Genomic DNA, 22,124 nt, shown 5'->3' with positions numbered 1-22,124 from the left:
AATGTTCATTTTAATATTTGACTAAGTTTTATTTTATATTATTCATCACATACAAATTTATAAAATAAATTACCAAATCAATAGATGCATCATCTCCATTTTGGATCATGGCTCTCATGGTTTCAGAAATCGTAGCCGAGAATCTTTTTTTCATCTGTTGCATAAGTTGTATTCCTTCTTCTTCCCTATAAAGAAATTACAAAACAATATTGAATAATAATTTACAAAAGAAGATGAAAAGATGAAAAGAAACAGTCATTAACATATCGCAAAACTTACGATACTAATGTGTTTATGCATACAAGGGATACTGCAATTTGTGTATCCTTATCTACTTCTAAATATCCATGAGTGCGTAGATAAATGGGTTCTCCTGTTTTTGATGTTAATCTATAACAAGATGATCCACAAGTTTCCGCGCGATCGTACACTGTAAATTAATTGTTCAAACAATTAAAAATCACGTGAATTAGAATAAAACACATAATTATTAACATGTAAATTAAAAAAATTATAACTATAAAAATTATAAGATAAAAATATTTGGACTCACTTTGACGAAGTGCAACCATCGCCCAGATACGATCATCTTTATGCATGAAACCAAAAGCACTCATACCCGATACTTCTTCCGATAAATATCCAGCCACAACTGACACCCTATGATCACAATAAATGATCCTGCCATCTACCAAATGTCGAGTGATATACTCGTTCTTATTAGCATCTATTATTGAAATTTTCGTGAGTGGCTGCTTCATCAATAATTGTGCTACACCCACGAAAACGATGTCGTTACTGGTTGAAGTAATTTCTAAAAAAAAAAAAAAATAAATAAAAAAATAAAAAAATAAAAAATGAAATGATCAGTCTTTTGTTTAACTCAAAGTTTTTCATTAATTTTTTCAATTTATAATTTGAACGATTAATTTAAAAAAATATAGCATACATCTATTTTAATACAATTTTAACTATTATAACTATATAATAAAATGTTATTAGCAAATGACATTGTTATGTATCATTACCTCGATGTCTCGATCGATTAACATTTGACGCGGAATTTTTGCAAGCATCCGCAAGCCTGAGCATTCCAGAGAACTCGAACCATTCGTACTGTGTATGCTCCCGCCTCGATGAAGTACGATGCAACATTCGAAGTTCGAAATTCCGCCTCTGATTCTGGAACGTTTTCCCATTCTTCGAAGATGTTGAATCCTCCGATGAATTGGAATTGTCGTTCGATCCGTCGGTGATCTGCGGCAATGGACCTGGCGAGGATACCACACCTTGCATTTCATCCGGGTTAAGGTTTCTCGCAAGCTCCTCTTCATCTTTCGGATGAATGAATGCGTAGAGAGAATGGCCAAGTAGATCCGCCTGTAATATATCGTTCATTTTGTAGAAGAGTGATCTTTCACTGATTATTTTTCTTTTTTTTTTTTTTCGAGTTTGATGAAAAAGAAAGGTTAAGATGGGGGAAAATATCTCAATAAAGAATAAGAAGATGTGATTAAAATAACGTGTTAATTTGATATTCAATTCCAATTGACATTTTTGAATTACGTATACCTAGAATCAAAATTTTAGATTATGCAAGTACTTAATTAAAACTAAAATTTAACTTTAACTATTAACAGTCTCTGGGCCATTAAAATTCAACTCCAATCGCAATCAATCACAACGTACGAACTTTCTCAAACTCGAAATCCGACTCCATTAAATTTCACGAAAACTGATCGTAGGAAGCTGACACTACTAGATCCACACGTTCCTAGTCATTTCTGCATCTTGACTTCGATTTGTTGCGATTTAATCGCGACGAACACGGTGCACCATGTCGGCGACGAGGCTCATTTTCACCACAGGGAGTTTCTCCTTGAGAACAATACCGACTGATTGTGAGTATCTCCTTAAAAAACCTAGTGGATCCCGCGCAAACAACTCACCGCACCGCCTCCACATTCTTTTCTTTCTCTTTTCCTCTCTTATTTTCTTCCTTCCTGGTCTCTCCTTCTCGTGTCTCTCTCCTTCTTCGATCTTCCCTATCTTTTGTCACCGAGTTTCTTCCTCGTTTCGTCCTGGTATATTCTTACACTCTGAAGTTATAACTCAACCGAACGTTAGTAAGCAAGTTCATTATGCTCGAGCATCGAATTATCGTTATGCTCGAATATGGAACGCCATGACAGTTTCTATGGAACCACGTGGATCGATATAACTTTTTGTCTTTCGATTGTTCGGGAGTGTGGTCTTCATCGTTCTATTCTTTCGTCAAAGCGATTTTCGATCTCGTTTTCTTTTGCCTGATATACAAAATGATGGATTTGTAAAACCATTTATCATAAATTGATTGAAAAATTTAAATTAACCTCTTATCTGTACGCTTTTATACTCGTTACGAAGAAATGACAATTTATTACAACGAGTATTATCTCTTATTATCTCTTATTTTTGTAAGACAACTTAAACATTTAATGTGTAAACAGTTAACAAATTAATAAAACACGTTTTTAAATGTGTTATAATAACTTTAATCTTGTAATATTACAGTATATAATGAAAACATATATTGAACATATTAATATTATTAAAATTTCAAAGAATAGAACGAAAACGAAGGATAGTCGAACTTAAATTCCGTTTTAAGAATACTCTCAATCCGAGTTTTCGTAATTACCGAAATATCGTGATCTAAAGTTTCAGAGGAACTTTATTCGTTATTCTCTAGCGCGCGCTTCTCGACTTAGAGGGCACCAGTTATGAAGTTAATAACGAAGCAAAGTCGACTGGTTGTATGGGCATTCTACGATTCTATTAAACTCGAGAACACTTGGCGATATAGAGGAAATGAAAAAAGAAAAAGAGAACAAGTAAAAAATCAAGACTCAAAATTTTCACGATAATTAAATTTTCATCATTTTATTCTTTGAAAAATATATAATAACATTCTTCGATGAATCAAAAATTGAATAACATTCGTTTCAACAATTTGTAAACAAAAATCATTGCGAACAGAAAAGAATACAGCAAATATCTTTGATCTGATATTCTCTATTACTTTTTAACGTCGTATGGAAATGAAAACGGAATGAATATTGATGACATTTCGAGGCGATGATATACGAGTAGAAAAAGAAAAAGAAAAAAAAAAAAAGAAACATCTTCTTGTGAACAATTTCTGAAAAATAATTCGCTTATCGTTGAAATGGCGAACATTTCTTATCTATCGTTTCAGCTATCCTAGACGAAATAATATACTTGTACACGATGCTTCTATTAATTTTTTACCTCTTGTTTCTTGTTTTTTATTTATTTATTTATTTTAAATGCATACATACATCGCATTATTTGTATCTGCTTAAATCCTATTGATTCCATTCGAAATAATCCGGGTCCGTACACGTGCGACAAACAATTCGATTGAAAATCGAGTTCGGATCACGTAGTTAACTGGTTATTCTTTACACGAACAATAAATGAATGATAAATAGAGGATGGAAAAAGAATATAATAAGATAACGAAATAAGGAATAAAAAAAAAAAATAATAATAAAAAATCGATGAATCGAAAAAGATATAAGATAAAATATCTTTCATCTTGTTGTTTTTCTTGGAGAAAAAAAAAAACATATTAGTATGTACTTTTATCATATGAAAAATACTTAATTAATAACAATTTTTTGCTGACTTGATCGTGACTTGTTGTTTTTTATAAATTAATAAATATAATTAAAAAATATTAAATATTTTTATATTTTTGATAAAATTTTAGCAAAAGTTTCGTATATTAAAGTTACACTTTAAATATATTTGTGAAATTTTAGAAAAACATGTTAAAGATTTGAAATAATTAGATAAATGAACTAGATAAATATCTTTTATTTATCCAATCTTATTTTTTAGAAAAGTTATATTTTTTATCTCCCTTACACCGAATTAACACCCTTACACCTTAAATGTTAATAAAAATGATTCCACGAAACAATATGAATAATCTATGCAAATTTCCAGGAAGATTTGATTGACGTTGAAAAAATATTGCAGGTGCAGAATAGTTACGCATGGCGGCCTGGTTCGTTTGATCGATAATTTGGAACCCTTGGAAAGAGTTATGTTTCAATTGCAACTGCAATTGGAACACTATTGAAGCACTGCTTCAGAAGAAGAATTAATCTCGCAGAGAAAAATTTCATAACGAGAAACAAAAGTGTTTATCATCATTTTATCATTGATCGTTGAAAAACCAGGAAGAAAAATAATATTTTTATAACTATGTTAAACAAAAATAAATATCTTGTCGTGTAAAGATAAATTTTTTAAATGACAAAAAAAGATATAAATATAATATAAAAAAAAAAAAAAGAAATATAAAATTAAAATTCGAAGTGAAAATAAAGTTTCTTGTTAGAAACGTAATCCGCTTTCGTCGAGTAAGAAAACGGTAATACGTATCACGAATGTGATTTGATATTTTAAAACAAAGGGTAAAGTATATACCTTTGCGGTTTTGTATCAAATTGGGATGAATATCCTATTTCACGGTTGATTTTTCTTCTTTTTTTTTTTTTTTTTTTAACAGTTTTTCACATTTAAAATATTATATTATATTTTCTTTTCTGGCTCGAATTAAAACGCGTAAACTTATTATTATTTAAGAATTTAGTAATAAGATAAAAATAAGTTGGAGAATACAAACCAGTTGGGGATGAAACGAACAATGCAACGATCGCAAAGATTGATAAAACAATGGAAGCATAAATACACGATTGCGTGTCTGTGGGCGTTTTACGTGTGATTTTAAGCGAGGGTGAGTGTATTTTTAAGGACGGACGAGGCGTGGGACGAGGGTGAAGCTTGAGAGGACGGCGAGCAGAGCGGAAGTTTTAGAGAGCATGGATTGGACAGACTATCTTAGAGGGTTTACAGCGAGGAAACTTTTCGTGAGAAAGAGGGTTATGATGTAGAAAGGGTAAAGAAATGGATAAAAGAGAAAAGAAGAGAAAGTGGAAAGATGAAGAATCATCATCCATTGTTTTTTTTCTTTTTTCTTTTTTTTTTTTTTTTAACATTATCCAACTTTTAATTTATTGTAAATAATGGAATCTAAAAATAGATATTAAAAGTAAAAGATTGATAAGCAGTGTTGAAAAAAATTTATAATTTGATATATCACAAAAAACTTTCAATATTCAAATATCTGGAATATCACCAAAGAAGCAATTAGATTTTAATCTTGCAAAGTTTTTTTCGACAAATGTAAATATAAAATAAAAGGAACACGCCCAAGATAAAATGTTTACCTGAGTATGGCCAAGATGCTCTTGAACTTGCCGACTGACGTATACTATTTTTCCTGTGGTCGTGACAACAATAAAGAAGCTCCCACTTTTGATCAAATTCTGTTACGGTTAACAAAAAATGATTTTTAACGTGTGCAAGGATAACAGGATCGAATCGATTTACTCTCGTCTACTCACATCGCCTATGTACTGTTCCAAATCCAGATCGCCAAGTTCTCGAGGTAGAAACTCAGATACGCCACGTCCAACGGCTGAAAATGCACAAATGATGAACTAGTGAATAATAATTAAAACGATTCAATCGAGATAAAATAAAGAAAGGATCTTTCTCTTTTCACAATTCAAATAAATATATAATTTAATTATATGGAGGCCAATTGTATATTTCTCGATTCATCTGACTTCTCTAAAACCATTTAATATAATATGAATATAACAAAATAACAACAATAATTTGAAATTTAAAAAAGATGTTAAGAAGTAAATCTTATTAATCTTTTCATCAGTTGCGCCATATATTTTGTATAATAAAACAATCTCAACACTTTAAATGTGAAATTAAAACTTTAAACGATCCTTTTTTCAAATTAAAAGATTTAATTTCATCTCCGAGTCTTTCAATCAGAAATTCATCTCTCTCAAGATTGTAAAAGTAACGAATTGAAATATATCATACTGTATCGTATTCTGAGGAAATTAGCAGCTAATCTCAGGATAGATATCTTGTCCATCTTCCTCGGGCTTTCGGCGACAGTGGGCACAAGCGCGGCCATCGCCGAGATGTTCGTATTAAGATTGTCTCGGCGTTGTTTCTCCGCCATGTTCCGTGACGCCCTTGGATTGCTAAAGCAAAAAAAAAAAAAAAAAGAATTTTAAATTTCTTCTTTCAATCTTCCTGGAGTGTATCCTAATATCTCGTATATTTCTCACGAGCACGAAAATCACGGAAGAGGGTTAGCATCAAACGAAATCGATGTGTCCTACATTTTAGGGTCGACCCCTTGGCTTAGAAGAAGGCTTAGAAAACGTTTCAGTCATCGATTTGGTCGAAATTTAATTCGACACTGACACGTCTCGTTGTTGCATTTTAAAAATTTATATTATATACGACATCAATATGTTAATAATTTGAGTTAATTATATTAACGAGTTGGATATATTTGTAGATAATGTAGTTATTAATTTGTAAAAAATGAATAAATAAAAAGTTTTATTAAAAATTCAATTATTCCACGAAACAATCGCTGTTTTAATTGATCATGGTAGTTTAAAAAAAAAAAAAACAACTTTTATACGGGTTCGTGTTGCAGAAATTAAATAACCTGGAGAGAAAAAAAGAACTTTTGAAATAATTGAACAGTTTCATAAAGTTTTGATATCTAGGAAAAAATTAAATTAAAGTTTAAAAATCAATTTCATCGTGGACGTCGTTTTATATTTATTTTAATAAAATAGAAGTGTAACAATCTAGTAAATAATTATATTTCGTGCTTCTACTTTCAAAAATTGTAACAATTTGTATTTATTGATTCGATGTAATAATAGATAATAAATATTTATCCGTAATTCGATATCATTAAAAAAAAGAAAAAAAAAAAGAAGAAGAAGAAACAGATCAAATGTGTAATATTTTATTTTAATTTTTTTTTTTTTTTTTTTTTTTTATTCGCTCACCTTTGGTATTTAAATAGTCGATTTATTTATTCGTACAAATGACGGGCATGCAAATAAACTGCGCACGTGTAACGAATAAGGAAAACATTGCGTGGTATGGAACGACAAATAACACGAATGTTATATAAAATATTACAGTAATGAACGCACAAAATTATCCAGACTACATTACGATTATAAAATTTCCAATTGTGAGTTATTACATTATAACATTGGTCTAAATTGATTCAAATAGAAAATGTAAAATTCCCGGCAATAAAATTTATATTGTTTCTAATTTCTAATAATAGATTTCATAATATTAATTTTAGAATTAATTTTCTTCGTGAGGATATTTCATGATATTAATTACCCGCTTACTTGTTTACGTTTAACGTAGAATTACAGTTTTTAAGAACGGTTTCGTAACGAGATAAACAAAATAAAATATCTTGGACAGAAAACAACAACAAAATAAAATTCTCAAAGAACGATGGATTTTGAGTAAATCCATTTTAGTTAATAACACTTGTTCGAAATATATTTATCGTATATTGAACATATGATAATTATATATTGTATATTATCTAATTTTCATCGTATCGAATAACAAACAATTAATTACTCAATTACGCGCAACTATTAAAAAAAAAAAAAAAAAAATATTAATTTTCGTGATCGATTCCGTGTCTCGTAAAAATTCACTGTTCGTCGAATAGACACATATAATAATTATCTATTATTACCATCTAATTTTCATACGTTTTCAATCTTTTCATTTATCCTATTAAATAACAAACAATACTCAATTACGCTCAGCTATAAAAAAAAAAAAAAATATTAATTTTCCAGATGATTCAGTGTCTCAATAAATCTCGTAAGAATCACTTTACTCCATAGAATCGCTCCACCATTTATTTTCACTCGAAACATCGTTCTTTCCTTTCGATTTTGAATCACCGTTCGAATAACCGTCCAACTACAAAAGGAGGCATTGAGAAAAAACCGAAAAGCTGGGTCACATGTTACAGAGAGCATCGACCAATCAACGAGTGAAATGATCTAGCGACCCTCTTCACTTCGAAACAAATTCCAAGGGAAATATTCGTCACGCGTCGTATCCAGAAACTTGGCCGAGTCTCGTTTCGTGCAGAGAAAATTTTTAACTATTGAAATTGAAGATAAAAGTTAATAATTCGATAAGTTGCTTCATAATAAATTTATTACATTTCAAAGCATCGAATAACCGCAAATAACTAGTGCCAAACGGCCGAGGTTATACGAATCGCAGCTATAGCAGCTACGAGTGAATGTTGTTCGAGCTGTTTTTACTTAAAGTAAACTTAAATTTTTAACTAGCCACTTTTCCAATTGGGTTAATGCCCAACTATGATGTCCAACCATCCAAAAATTAATCAGTTAAAATTTCTCGAATAAACTCGCTTCTCAGAGTAATTTATTTATAATTTTATCCACAAACTGTTCGAATAATATTTAGCCATTATAATTAATACGAGTCTTCGATGATACATCACCACAGTGCTACGATTAACTACGGTTATTCGACGCTTTGAATAACAAATCATTCAAATAACTTATCGAAATAAATTTATTCTTAACTTCAACCGTTGAAATTTCCCCCGTCTCTGCTTTGCTCTAATGATTTCTCGTTTTTTCCTTTTTTTTTTTTTTTTTTTTTTTGCATCCATGACTAACGAGACAAGGTCTGTCATTGAACCTTGAAACTCGACTTTTTCGTAGATTCGAAGTAGATTCGTTCAAATAGAGAACGAAGGTTACGACGTGTTTCGATCATTTTTACTTTCGATGATTACGATTAAAAGCTCGTGTCGCCGATTTGTCCACGTTTCTCGAATAACATTTATCATTTTATCGAATATCGATAGAAGTTTGGATGACATAAGGAACTCGATGAGCGATTCTCGTGAAAGCCGTTAGAAACTGGTTGCATCTTAGGTTTCCATCGTGCTTGAGTCTAATTCTTTCTACTCGATTTTCAATGTAGTCAATCTTTTAACAATTTTTCCTCTTCTTTAGAAATCATTAAATATAATTTAAATTTGAAACTCAACACAATACCGCATCAATTTTGAAAATTACAAGATCGCGAAAAATTGTATTATTTCGATTTAAGACCTTTTCGCAAGATTGTGCAATATCGAACGAGACGAAATATAAGAAAGAGAGAATAATAATTACGATAATTATGCAAAATTCATCATGTTAAATGTATTTCATATATATATATATGTTTATGTAATATATTTTACGTAAATATAGCTTATTTATCACCAATAAAACAGTTACATAACAGTCAACAATGAAAAATCAAATCTCGTCGTCGAAGTGACGAAACGAATGGAAAACGAATGTTAAAAAGAAGGAAAAACAGAAGAAAAAGACGATTCAACGACCTGTTGTTGAGGATTAAACTCCAGCGTGACGCGTTGTGTTCGAAAAACAGGAAGCGATGAGAAGAAGTGTGCTCATAAATCTATGTGTTGTTTGATACTCGTACAATGGAACAGCTGTTATGTACGCGTTTATAATCAAGGTCTCCGCTACACGGCTGTAATCTACGCCTAAGTTAATAATAGAATCATTGCCGTAGTGCAGTGACGACTTCAAGAGTGGTACTTATGCGTCTCGACGTATTGAAAAATCGCCAATCGTCTGTCTGGCTGACATATCAACCGCTCTCCTCAACGTCGTATAAACAAAATCAACCAGATAACCGGCCGACTTACTCTCTCGTAACAAGTAATAATTTCCTTTGATTCGAAATATAAATTTTGAAAAGTTTCGTGCAATTTTACGTAACTTACGAATTTCGAGGGAAATGATTATTTTATTTCAGCTGTGAAACATAATATTTTGCGAGTAAACTATCCGTTTTAACGAGTTTTCTAGCTCGTCTATACGTATCGATATTTTCCAATATTTCCTCGAAATATGGTTTTGGTTTTTCCTTTTTTTTTTTTTTTTTCCCCCGTTTACAATAAAATTCGTAACATCTCTGCGCATAAGATTTAAGGAAAATTGAAAAAGTGATATAATATTATTTGCGTGAATATTTTGAAGAGTGCAGCAATGTGTTTATATTAAAACAAATAAATGGCCATCTAAAAATAACGACGAACGAATATACAGTTGAACGATAGTCATTCGTCAAAAGAGGACGGTTACGATGTTTCCAAATGCTAAATTTATGTTTTTGGTAATCCCGCTGACCTTTTCGAAGTTTCGGATCAACTAGAAAGAAAATTTAACTCTCTGATTTCCCGATATTTCGTGCTCAAAAAAAAAAAAAAAATCACATTTAATTTAAACAATAAATATACCTCTTTCACTCGATTAAAAAACGATCAAATTTGCAATTAACTCGAACTCGTTTTATTTCGTAATTTTCTACTTGCACGAAATTTGTATTCGATTCTTTAATCAGAAGAACAAATTGTTCGATTCGATTGTTTCCACTTTTCCTTTTTTATTTTGTCTTCTTTCATACGCGTTCGTAATCGAAGCAACAATGCGAAAATTTCGAGAATCATCGAGTTAAGATTACTCAAGCGTTACACAATAAAAATGAAATGACTAATTTTTGTTAATTGTCCTACGCTGATATTATCGTGTGTGATAACTAAAAACAACATCTTTCGACGTTTTGACACAGTTACACAGAGAGTCTATGGAGAATCTCGACAAAACAAGATAAGCAAAAGAATTCAATCTTGTGTTAAAGTTTTGTGATACAAATTTCGGAAAGATTCGTGTAAACTTACGAATTTAACGGTAAAACTTCGAGAATTAATATCAGCAACTTATTATCTTTTCCTACGTTGACGAATGATTATTCGATAAATTTTACTATAAATATAAATGATAATTATAAAGAATTTTATTCTTACGTATAATTTAATTACAAAGAAAAAGGCAAAAATTATTTTTTTTTTTTTTTTACTATTAATTTACAAAATTACTCAAGTTTGGATTATCGTATCAAAAAATTAAATCTTCAATTAGTCAGTTTTTATTTATAAATAAAATATATATTTTTTTAACAACTTTGAAAAGATTATATAAACGATTAAATAAAATTAAGAGTGAATTCAATATAAGTAGGTAAAATGTGATTGGATTTAATATGAAAAGTATCTTTATGAGTTATATAACGAACTTCGTTAACAGTGATAAAAATTTATATATAATTTACATGAATAATAATGTATATAATTATATATATATATTAAAAAATATTAACTAACACTTTCATCGAGACTTGACTCGTTCCGGATTGAATTGCGATGGTCAGGACTTCCACTATCGACGTCGAAATCGAGAGGCATCGTGTTTCGTTTCATTATTCGAATTATGCGAAAATGTATACGACGAACGTTGCAACGTATGCTTGAACGTAGATTCAATTTCACACACGTTTGCAGTTTGTTTTTAATCTATAGTTTCGAATTGAAATCGAATATAAACGAATGTATACTGAGATGTATGCAAAATATAATTCGAGATTTTTAAGAAACGAACAAAAGAAATTTTCAAAGCATAAAAATTATTTAAAAAAAAATATTACTAACTGAACGAAATTGAAACCCGATTCACGTTATCTCATTACGAAGAGTTAATTACGATTCTCAGAACGAGTTCTTTCAGATAGAAAAACGAACGTTCCCGCATGTCTTACGTCATCCATGACTTTTTCCATCGTGTATCTGGCGGCCAGACGAGCTGGAACAAAGATACTTCAAGTCGAAGAAAAAGTAGTGAAAAAGATCTGTCATAAAAGACCCATACTAAACCATCATCATATCCATTTCACATCATATGACTTACCAATGAGAACTGACAAAACAAAGAATATTCAACTTATATTCAATTTCGTTACACATGATCCATCTAATTTTATTTTCCTTAGAAGATAAAGAACAAAGATCAAGCTAAACGTAATAAATTTTTCTTATATTTTCAATGAAAAATGTTTTTTTTTTTTTTTTTTCTTAAATTTCCAGAATATTACTGAAGAACTTTTAAAGATCATAATATGTTATAAATCAATATTAATTTCGTCAAGAACGCATTCTTGATAATAAAATAAAAAAATCTAAAATTAATCAATTTGATACATGTTATACATTATCTGAACTTTCCGTGAAAGTTCCTTCGATTCGGAGGTTTTTATCATTGTCTTGAAACAGTCTGATGCGTTGCGTGTCTCGGATACGTACAGGGCAGAGGGGATCGTCTGCGAAATATTTCGAACTGGTTTCACCGCAGCTCTCCTTTTCCAGAGTCAGAAGAGTCAGGAAGGTTTTCTCATACTCTCGCTCCATGCATCTCGTGCTCCATCGATATCGTCACACAGGCGTCGCCTACCAACACGCTTACCGACAGAGTCGTCCGTGCATAGAGAGCTAGAGAACGGGGCGAAATATACGCAAGCGAAACATAATCGTGGCACACGTGACGCGATGCGGTTAGCATACGCACACGTATACAGATGCAGACAGCGCGGCGAAGTCCTGGAGTTACACGTTGGATAGGTCGGGGCACCGTGACGAATGAATCGATGCACGTGGACGAGGCGACTGGCTTTAATACAGCCGAACCCTTCTCTCCGATCCTGGGCTAACCCAACCGACCGCTTTGTTTTATTCAAGAGCGCCCGTCATTTTAAATATGGCGAACCAGAGTTTTCATAATCCGGTGTTTGCGTGTAATTGAAGTTCAAAAATTTCGATTTTGGATTTTTTTAAAAGGAATTTTAGATTTTGATTAGATTTAAAATAGAGATATTCTTATTACTCGTATATTTATTTGTATTATTTATTTGTAAGTTAAGTGAAAGAGAAACTAACCTATGGGATTAATCGTAAAAATTATTGGAAGCGTTGAAAATTTGTTCCTATATATTATTATATGTTTATATTATTTTTCAAAGCAATATTAAAATACTATTCCTGTCACGATTATTGAATAAAAAAAGAAACTTCGATATTTTTTATTATTTTTACCATTACTCAAATTAATCAAATTTAAATTTCCGTCCGTAAGAAAAATCAATTTGTATTTAAAACTTAAGTATATGTTTCCAATTATTTTTATAATACTATTCAATTTTCTTTTAGAAAAAAACCCGTATGAAATTTTATAATTATATCTATAATGAATATTCAATTACGTCGATCATGCGGATTTGCGCGCGCGTTCTTTATTAAATGAACATTAAAATCGATGGTAAAGCGATTGAAATTCTGACGCAAGCAAAGAGGGAAAGAGGAAAACGGGAGAACTTTCGTTGGAGAACTTTGAAATTGTTTACGAAAGTAATCCGTTATAATATCGAGAGTAGAAACGAAACAGGAATACGGAAGGTTAAATTGTAATCGCTAGAGACACGAGTAAACGATTGATGAATTTTGGAAAACGTTCGCTCGTTTCAATTAATCGATCTAATATCAACCGATAAAGGTTGACTGAGAAATTGCTTGTAAATTAGCAGAGCGTGGTCGATAAGAAGAAGCAATGAAAAATAGCCGATAAATTGGCGAAACGTTCGGGATAAAAAAAAATTATACGTTGATAAATAAAGTGTTATCATTTAGTGACGTTCGAGAGTTTTTCAAAGATTCTTGGCTTCTTCTTCTTTCGTCGCCGCGCCCAAACACCTTTAACCCTTGTGTTAATACCTAGATATATTTTTATCCTAATTTCTACTATCAATTTATTATTTTTAGACTTAGAATTTTATTTCGGAAAATTTGTTTGTAGTGCAATATCGAAAATTTTGAATAAACTAACATAAAAGTTCGAGCTGTCAGTCCAATAATTAGCTCCACATATGATGATAAAGCGATTTTTATTATCTACATAAATAAATAGTAAAGCGATAAAGTTAATTGAAGAGTAAGAATTAGTCAAATTTCGATATACTGAGTCATCGTATTCTATTCTATCTTCACAATGTTTCAATAAGTTAAAACATTGGAAAATATAGCGAAGCTCGAGAACATTGGTTGCTCAGCTTGACACCCGAAAAAAAGGGAAACGAAATGTGCAAAAGTTTCGAGTGAGAACCAAAGGTTCAAGGTCGAAAATATTTAATCGTTATCTAAAAAAACGGCATTGGTCGCGTCAGTGTCTGCACATACGTTACGACGCCGTTTATAGCGATGATGTTTGGAGTGACGAGCATGAAAACAATGCAGTCTTCGACAAGAAATCACTCGAATTCCAGAGTGCTCGATTTCCAGTCCCGGTGATCGATTACGATGAATCCTTTTGTTTTGTAATTTTGACTGGACTTAACACGTTTCGACGTATTTTTACGGTTGAGAAGACGTGGCATGCATAAGGAAGCGATTAGAAAAAGGATAAGGTAATAGCTTCTTCGAATTGCCGTGAAATTAAAAAATGTTAAGAAATCGTTGCGTCCTTCTATTCATATTATAAGTTGAATTTACTATAGTATCTTCGATTGAAGCCATCGTCGAAAGATCGCAACCACTTTTGATTTTTCTTGACGACGATTTCTTCTTCTCTGTATTTGTTGACTGTGCGTTAACCTGCCATGAATCGTAACTATGAACTTTATTATATTATTCTGATTATGAATTCTCTCTCTGACTCATGGAACTCTCTCTGACTGTATAAATCGATTCAAAGAAACAATCTTGATTCTAAACAATTCGATTCGAGTCTTTAAAAAAACCTCAAGATAAACAACAAGAATTAAAACAAATTCTATTAGCGTGCAATCCGATATTGCGCAAGCACATCCACTTGATGTTCTTTGTTTTCCTTCCATATCTATATAGACAGAAAAGATAGAGAAAGACATATTCGAGCGTACTTCGAAATGAACATCCACGAGAATTATACATGCATTTATCTCTCGATCCATCGAAGATCGAAGCGCTTCATCGAACTATATTGCCGCTCTTTTTTTATATCACTCTCGTCGAGTGTACTACACTCCGAAATGACAGCCACGCCAGTCCATGCAAGAATCACACCTATAAAATTATCCCTTCGACCCATTGGAAATTGGAAGCGATCCCACCACGAGCGGATAGAGGTAAGGTTTATCGGGCTGCTACATCATCGCCACTGTTTTTTATTTAGAAGTCGGGGAGGGGGCTAAGGCTTTATCGGAGCGAGCGATCCGCTCGATCCCCTTTACTCTCGCTTTCTCTCCTCCTCGGTTTTCGCATTCGTTCTCTCGCGCGAAATCCATGACCCTCCCCGTTCTTCCTCACCCCGTCTGGACGTCAAGGCCTCCAGACTTTCGACCCGCCTACGGGGAAGGGGTTGGTTGTTGTCGGAGCGCGGGCCCTCGCGAGTGGGAAAGGACTGCGTTCGTTCACCGATCGATACTCTCCCGGTCTACGCTCCGAGAGATGACGAGAGGAGAGGTGTCCACAACCCTCCCGCGACTCTCCTCGTACGCGTTCAAGGTCAACCTGGGATGGGACAACACAATCACGAAACGCGTTGCACGCGATCTCTTTTTTCCCCCCTTTTTCATCGCACGCGGAATGATTCGACGAAAAAATTTCATTTCGTTGAAATGTGCGGATAGATAATTGTAATTGTAATTGGGTGGTGTTGAAGATTGGGAAGATAATTTCTGGAAAATTTCGATTGGATATTCCATGATTATTCGCAGGGGATTTTCTTTTTTGAGAATTTTTCGAGAATTTTTTTCTTCTCTCTTTCTAAGAAAGGAAAACATTTTTTGTGTTTTTTTCTTTGTAAAGACTGTGACAAATAGTACGTGCAATATGTTCTAGTTTTTTTTTTTTTTTTTTTTTTACTATTCAAATAGAATATTTATTTTTTCGAGAATTTGGTTAACGTTCACGATAAATTCCTCCGATTCTATAAAACACAAAAGAGAATATATCAAGTGTCAGAAACTTTTCGCCAACAATCTGAAGAAAAAGATGATAAAATCCATTGACCAAGATTATTGTATGTATTACGTTCAATAAGGGTTTTGATGAGATTCGTAACGTAGTTTGATAAAATGGATTAGTTAGTGAAGAAAGTGATAAAATCTTTGAAATTGGATTTATTGGAAATATATAAGATTTTAATTATTATATCTGCAAAATAGATCATTATTAATATTCCGTAGCTAAAGAATAATATCTAGATAAAAATTAAAAATTATTTGAAAATACTTATTTTAAACTATGTGAAGATGATATAATTCGAATATTTCGAAAAATTTTATGAAAATCTTAGAACGTTCATTATATCGAAGGTGTTTATAGCAATGCTTTTCAATTATTTCTCGTCGATGTAAAAGTGAAAATAAACTGCGATAACTTCGGAGATAAGGCTGCTCTTGAGATAAGAATTGCTCGCGATACTGCATAACTGGATTTTTGTTTACTTTGTTATTTCGTGCGATTTATTTCAACCTCGAGAATAGATAAAAAAAAAATAAATAAATAAATTGCGATAAATTTGCGAATGTTATACAAGATTGTTATACAATTCACAATCATAATACTTGGATATTATTCAAGGTTTGATTCGGTAACATCATAGATTAATAATTGCATTGTAGCAATTAAAACGTTAACTGTTATTTTTTTATTCCTCAAGGTTTGATTCGATAACATTCGTTTTATTCGATCGTGCAAAACTTATCTCAAAATCTCGAGTAATTTTGAAATTGTTCAACATATTCCTGAATAAGAAAGAAATATTTCCTATTTTATAACTTTCTAAGCCTTTAAAAATAAAAATAAAAAACTTATTTATAAAATCTCAATGATCGTCATGATTCGAGCATAAATGTTTCGAGCATATTTTCAAAAAGATAATATACGAAACATTTACCAGCCGTTAAAGCGAAGCGGCGGACAATCGTCCAACGCGGAACACACGTACACAACGCACACAGGCGTACAGAGTGCAGTCGAGTCAGCTTCGCATCGAGGCATCGTGAAATTCGGGCGGTGTCGGCGACTGCGTTGTAGCCGTTTTCGTCGTCCTCGTCGACGTTGTGTCGGCACCGTCGCGATCCGCGTCCTGCCTCACTGCGAGCCTGCGTGAGCCTTTCGAATTCGAAGCCCCGGTCAACAGCCCCGAATTCTCTCTTTCTGCTTCCTCTGCTCGCCCCCTCCCCCCAGCCCCTCCCCGATTCGCCGAGCAAAACCCTCACCGATCGTCGCATCCCGCCTCCCCCGCTCGTTCCGCCAATGCTTCCCCTCCATCGTCGCGAAACTACTTCCCCGTCCTACGAAACCGAATCCCTTTTGCCGTGCTTCTCCCTCTCATTCTCTCTTTCTCTCTTTTCTCTTTTTATCTCTCCACCAATCCATACGCTCATCCTTCTCCACTTTACTCGTCGTCTCTTCGTTTTCCATTCCGCACACAACTTTATACGTCTCCTCGCCGTTACCGCTTCCACGTTCGTTCCGTCTCTGTTCCATTCAAATCGTCTGATCGTTCCCGTCTCTCTTACCCAACCGAGAATCGTAAATCATCGCGGCCCCTCTTTCCTCCCGGCCCGAACACACGCGCGCATACACACGTATCCAATCGACCAGACTTTGTCCTCCTCTCTTTCCTTCAAGTTACTTCTCCCCCCTTCGCTGTTCAACTGTTCGTTCCATCGCGACCAGCACACACTGTCATTTTGTTTCATTATTTCTTAATCGAGCGCCTCCTCGTTCTTTTCGATTGCTCTTTTTTATATTCTCTAACGTCGCTCGCGAATCCACCGTTTCTTTCCTTAGCCACGTCCACCTAGGTATCTTTCCCTCTCTTCCTTTTCGAACGTTTTCGGGCGTGGTTTTTCTTCGCGAATGTGCGCGCGTTGCGTGCATCAGCGTTTTTGTAAAATTAGACGTCGCTCGCCACCAGGTGCGCTGTTTCGTTCGCAAAGCTTTCGAAGATTTGGCGGGCTTCGCTGTTGGAATCGAAATTAAACCAACGGGTTTCCACGATTGATGCACGGGAACGAGGTCTATTTAAGGCGAGGTTTCTTTTTAAGTTGCAATTTTCTCTCGTGATTTTACAGACGGTAAACAAGCAAATTAAACGAATCTTCGTTGACTTCGTGGAATATTATTTTTGGTAGATTCATTTGTCGGCCACGCATCGCGGAGGTTGTGGGCGATCCACGATACGGATTTAGAATTTGGTTTTTGGCTACGACAGTTGGATCCATTAATTTGTTTCTAGAATATCCGTGTAGTTTCGCAGAAACTATTTGTGTTACTCGAGTACGAGACTGGGGGAATGATAGAGAAAAAACTGACCTAGGAAACAGTGCCATCTATAACACCGGAAGTTTCAAAAGTTTAATCGTGTTATTAATAACAATTGAACTCTATATTTCTTAGTTCAATAATTAAATAAAGTATAAATATTCAGATATTCATTTCCTTTTTATTTCTACGATAGAAATAATTAATAAGCTTTCACGTGTAAGTTGAAATGCTTCTTCAAAAGAAACATCTTTGAATTGATACCGAATAGTGGTTTCATACGATCTTTGAAAGATCTGCAATTTTACGAATTGCTTGAATATTTTTTCTATCCTTTTCTATCCTTTCTCGAGCTAACCGGTAACATCAATAACGTATCTTTTTAATCGCGTCACAATCACATTATTGAGATATCAATAGGAAAACTGTAAAAAACAAATTCTTTTTTTCTTTTTCTATATACTATATTCAAAAACATAATTTTTTATCGGGATAAGTAAAAAAAATTGTAAATAAATAATTACAATGTAAATATCCAAACCAATAATAAATCCAATTTCTAATCTAATATTTCCACATTTTTCCGTTCGCCACAGTGAAATGAAATAATAATCTCTCGTCGCTATAAAATTATACGTACACTTGTAGCTCGTTCTGGCGGTGTGTGAAACCGCAGGACACGCCTTTCGCGCATCCTTTTCATCCTATCCACCCTTCTACCATGCATCACCCCTCTCTATCCCCCATGAATCGCGCTCGACCATGACCACCCTTCGTTAGGGTGCGTGAGGGTGGTAGAGGAAGGTGACCTTCGCAACGTTGCCGTCGTTCTCCCTCCCCAACCCGAATATCCTGGGGAAGGGAGAAAGGAGCGAAAGGGAGGAGAGCTCCAGACTGAAACTCGTGGAAGCCACGTTCCAATGCTAACCTCCCTCCTCCAACCAGCCCACTGTCTGGCTCGGTTTTACACCAGGGAAACGTATTCATCACGATATACCGATCCCAGTTACATTTAACACGGTTCCAATATCCAAGTAATGAACGAATTACTCGTAATTTTACATCGCTTTTACGAACGCTTTGACGAACGGATGGGTTCTTAAATATTCAAAGTTAATTTCGAGGATTCTGGATATAGTTTAAATTATCTCGAAATTTTGTGAATACGTCGTTCCATATGTCGATGATAATGTATACGTTAAATTTGGATAAGTTTGCAGCAAGCATGTTTTTGCATGGAATAAAGAATATTTTTCACGTAAATAATTATAAAAAAAGTATAATAAATGTTTAATGACATTGATAATTATTTTGGATAAAGAAAATAAAAAAAAAAAGATAATCTAATATTTTCGTTATTAATCTTTAGTTTCAAATAAATTTAATATGATTGATTTTTTTCTATAATTTAGATAGTTTTTTACGAAATTTTTCTTTCTAAATATAATATAATATAACAATATATAAAAGGAAAAGGAAATACTTTTACGAACTAAAAATGCAAAAATGTTCGTTGAAATTTATCTTTCAAGTTATAAGCGATTTTGAGGGAAGAATGATAAAGTAGCTCTTTGAAAAGCGAAATAATAAAATTCCACTACAGGAAGAAACGTTAGAAGTTCGCAGTCTTAGCGAAAATTTTTCGCACTGCAGTAGAGGAATGCATAACTTGCTACGATAAAACGAATCCATTACCGCAAAATCCGTTATAAATATTTCTCAATTTTTAGATTTTCTTCCGCTTCATTAATTATATAACTCGTAAAATCTTTGAATCAACATTACATTAATAAAAAATAAAATTACAGAAAAGAGATTGAGATGAATATCAAAAAATACACTTTAATCGCCAATATAAAAAGAATTAGAGTACGATGGAAAATAAGTAGAAACAGACAATACATCAGACGTGAGTAAAATCTCGTTTTACACGAACCGAGTTACTTCAATTCATATTTTCGATTAATGTATCTACTACTTTATGAAGTATCTACCAGCTCGTTACATAATTCTCATAAATTTCTAAATTCATCGTCCACTTGAAATTCATTAGGTTAGATCGAGGAAAATTCGAAAAAGATGATATCCCAAAACGATATTTCAAATCGAGTCAAAGATAAATGTAATCTCAAGTTGCGCGAGTTCGAATTGAATTGAAATAGAAACAAAACCGTCGTTGCAACTCGCATGCAATTGAATTTCATTCCATTATTCCAGTTACATCTCTAATCTATTAAAATTATGATTGTTCGTAAAATGAAAATTCCTCGATTCAAGTCGTCACGACACTCGTACCGCTCAAAGTATTCCATAAAGCAGTTATGCAGTTCGGATTGGAAACAGAAGCTTACACGTGTCGTGCAATCGCGAGGTTCCTTACTTAAAAATATCCGATACGGATGAGAGAGAGAGAGAGAGAGAGAGAGAGAAATGCACGCAGTTTGTTTTACGAAAGTTTTGCATTTTTTTTCTTTTCTCTATTGTTTCATCATCTTATGGAGAATTTTCTTTCGCTCGATTCTCAGAGTTGTAAAGAAAATAGATATATCGTAAAAGATTTTTAAAGATTTTAAATACAAGAAATATATCGAAATTTTTACAAACAAAAATAGGGGGAAACGAAGGGAAAAATTGAAATACTTTTTTTTTAAAAGTTCGTCGAATTATCACGAGTTTTATATAAAAAAAAAAAAAAAAAATTCAATGACGTTTCAATTTTTAAGAGAGAATTTTCGAACGAGTTGTAAAGGGAATAAGTATCGCGTTTAATCATTAAGAGGCAAAAATTTCGAACGAAATAGAGAAGAAACAAGTTGAAAGAAAAAAAGAAAAGAAAAAGAAAAAGAGAAAGAAAAAACGTTAAAAATATCATAGCCCCTCTAATTGCGTCAATTTGAACCGGGTTGCCACAGTGTTCCTTTTTTTTCCACTGTTAACGAGGCAAAATACTAAATTGTGAGCTAAATTTGCGCCGATTGTCGCCGAAAAATCTTGATCGAATTTTGGAGGCGGAGGTTGCGTATTATTTTGGGAAAACGCGACACGTTGAAAATTGCCGTACTTATATAGCCCAGCCGGCTACTCGCATTACGAATAACGAGCAGATATCCCTTCTGAATGGTTCGAACGAACGCGGTAATAACGTCAAATGGATATAATGATTTTCTCCCACGTATTCGTTCACGTTACCGTCTCATTCCACGCTTTTAATTCTATCTCTCTTTATTATATATGTACACAGATATATATATATATGAATTTTTATATCAAACTACGAATGCGCATTATATTTCATTTCCCGCTGGAATCGATACTTGATGTTAAATTTTTATATCCGCTTGAGAAGATTTTCAATTCCTATTTTATCGATACGAACTTGTTTAGAAATATTTGATTTACATACTTTTCGCGATAATATAAATAAAGATATAGAATATAATTTTGAAATAATCTACTAAATTTTTTAAACGATTTTTTACATCCACTATTCTATATTTTTAGTGTTCAAAATAAGGAAATTTAATCTTATCATATATTTTTATTTTTGTATATTATGCACGTAATGCAATGTCGTGTGACGCTATTATATTATTTATCTTTTATTATTATTTTAAGAAATAGGAACGAACATAAATTCGAGGTTAGTTTCGTTCACAGTAAGGGGCAAAATTTATATCGGCTAAAGTTATAAATAAAATCACTTCGATAAGTTATTTCAATATTCGAAATTTTTAACTGGTTATCTTATCTTTTCAACGGGTTTAATGCCCAACTTTGGTTTCGTTGCAATAAAATTTTGCGGTTTTTTTTACAAGTTTTTTTTTGAAATTCGAATTGTTAAACAGATGGATTACGCAAAACAGAAACTATTTTCACAGTTTATCGAAATCTACTTTACCATAATGCAATA

At 32.9% G+C, this 22,124-nt stretch overlaps 1 protein-coding gene and 1 long non-coding RNA gene across 4 annotated transcripts in view; one reads left to right on the top strand and one right to left on the bottom strand.

Annotated features, from left to right (window-relative positions):
- LOC100863684 (uncharacterized) overlaps positions 1–22,124 on the bottom strand; it is a 66,086-nt gene that overhangs the window by 1,977 nt on the left and 41,985 nt on the right. For all 3 annotated transcript variants that reach the window (XR_004224738.2, XM_086910312.1, XM_003692938.4), the window contains 7 exons: positions 5,980–6,146; positions 5,481–5,554; positions 5,304–5,402; positions 1,029–1,380; positions 554–814; positions 280–430; positions 74–185 (listed from right to left, as the gene is read on the bottom strand). Coding sequence is in view for 2 of the 3 variants with exons in the window: in XM_086910312.1 (XP_086766438.1) it covers positions 74–185; positions 280–430; positions 554–814; positions 1,029–1,380; positions 5,304–5,402; positions 5,481–5,554; positions 5,980–6,146 (1,216 nt within the window). In the remaining variant the exon portion in view is untranslated. The remainder of the gene's footprint in view (positions 1–73; positions 186–279; positions 431–553; positions 815–1,028; positions 1,381–5,303; positions 5,403–5,480; positions 5,555–5,979; positions 6,147–22,124) is intronic.
- LOC147657356 (uncharacterized) lies at positions 2,178–4,309 on the top strand. Its single transcript, XR_015292626.1, has 3 exons — positions 2,178–2,456; positions 2,554–2,873; positions 4,048–4,309. It is a non-coding gene; the product is annotated as an uncharacterized LOC147657356 (long non-coding RNA).

The sequence above is a fragment of the Apis florea genome, unplaced genomic scaffold (genome assembly GCF_048593485.1).
Source record: "Apis florea isolate Af1SG1 unplaced genomic scaffold, ASM4859348v1 contig_3170_pilon, whole genome shotgun sequence".
In the NCBI taxonomy this organism is placed as follows: domain Eukaryota; kingdom Metazoa; phylum Arthropoda; class Insecta; order Hymenoptera; family Apidae; genus Apis; species Apis florea.
Note: the sequence above shows the minus strand (reverse complement) of the source record. Positions and strands in the feature narration are given on the sequence as shown.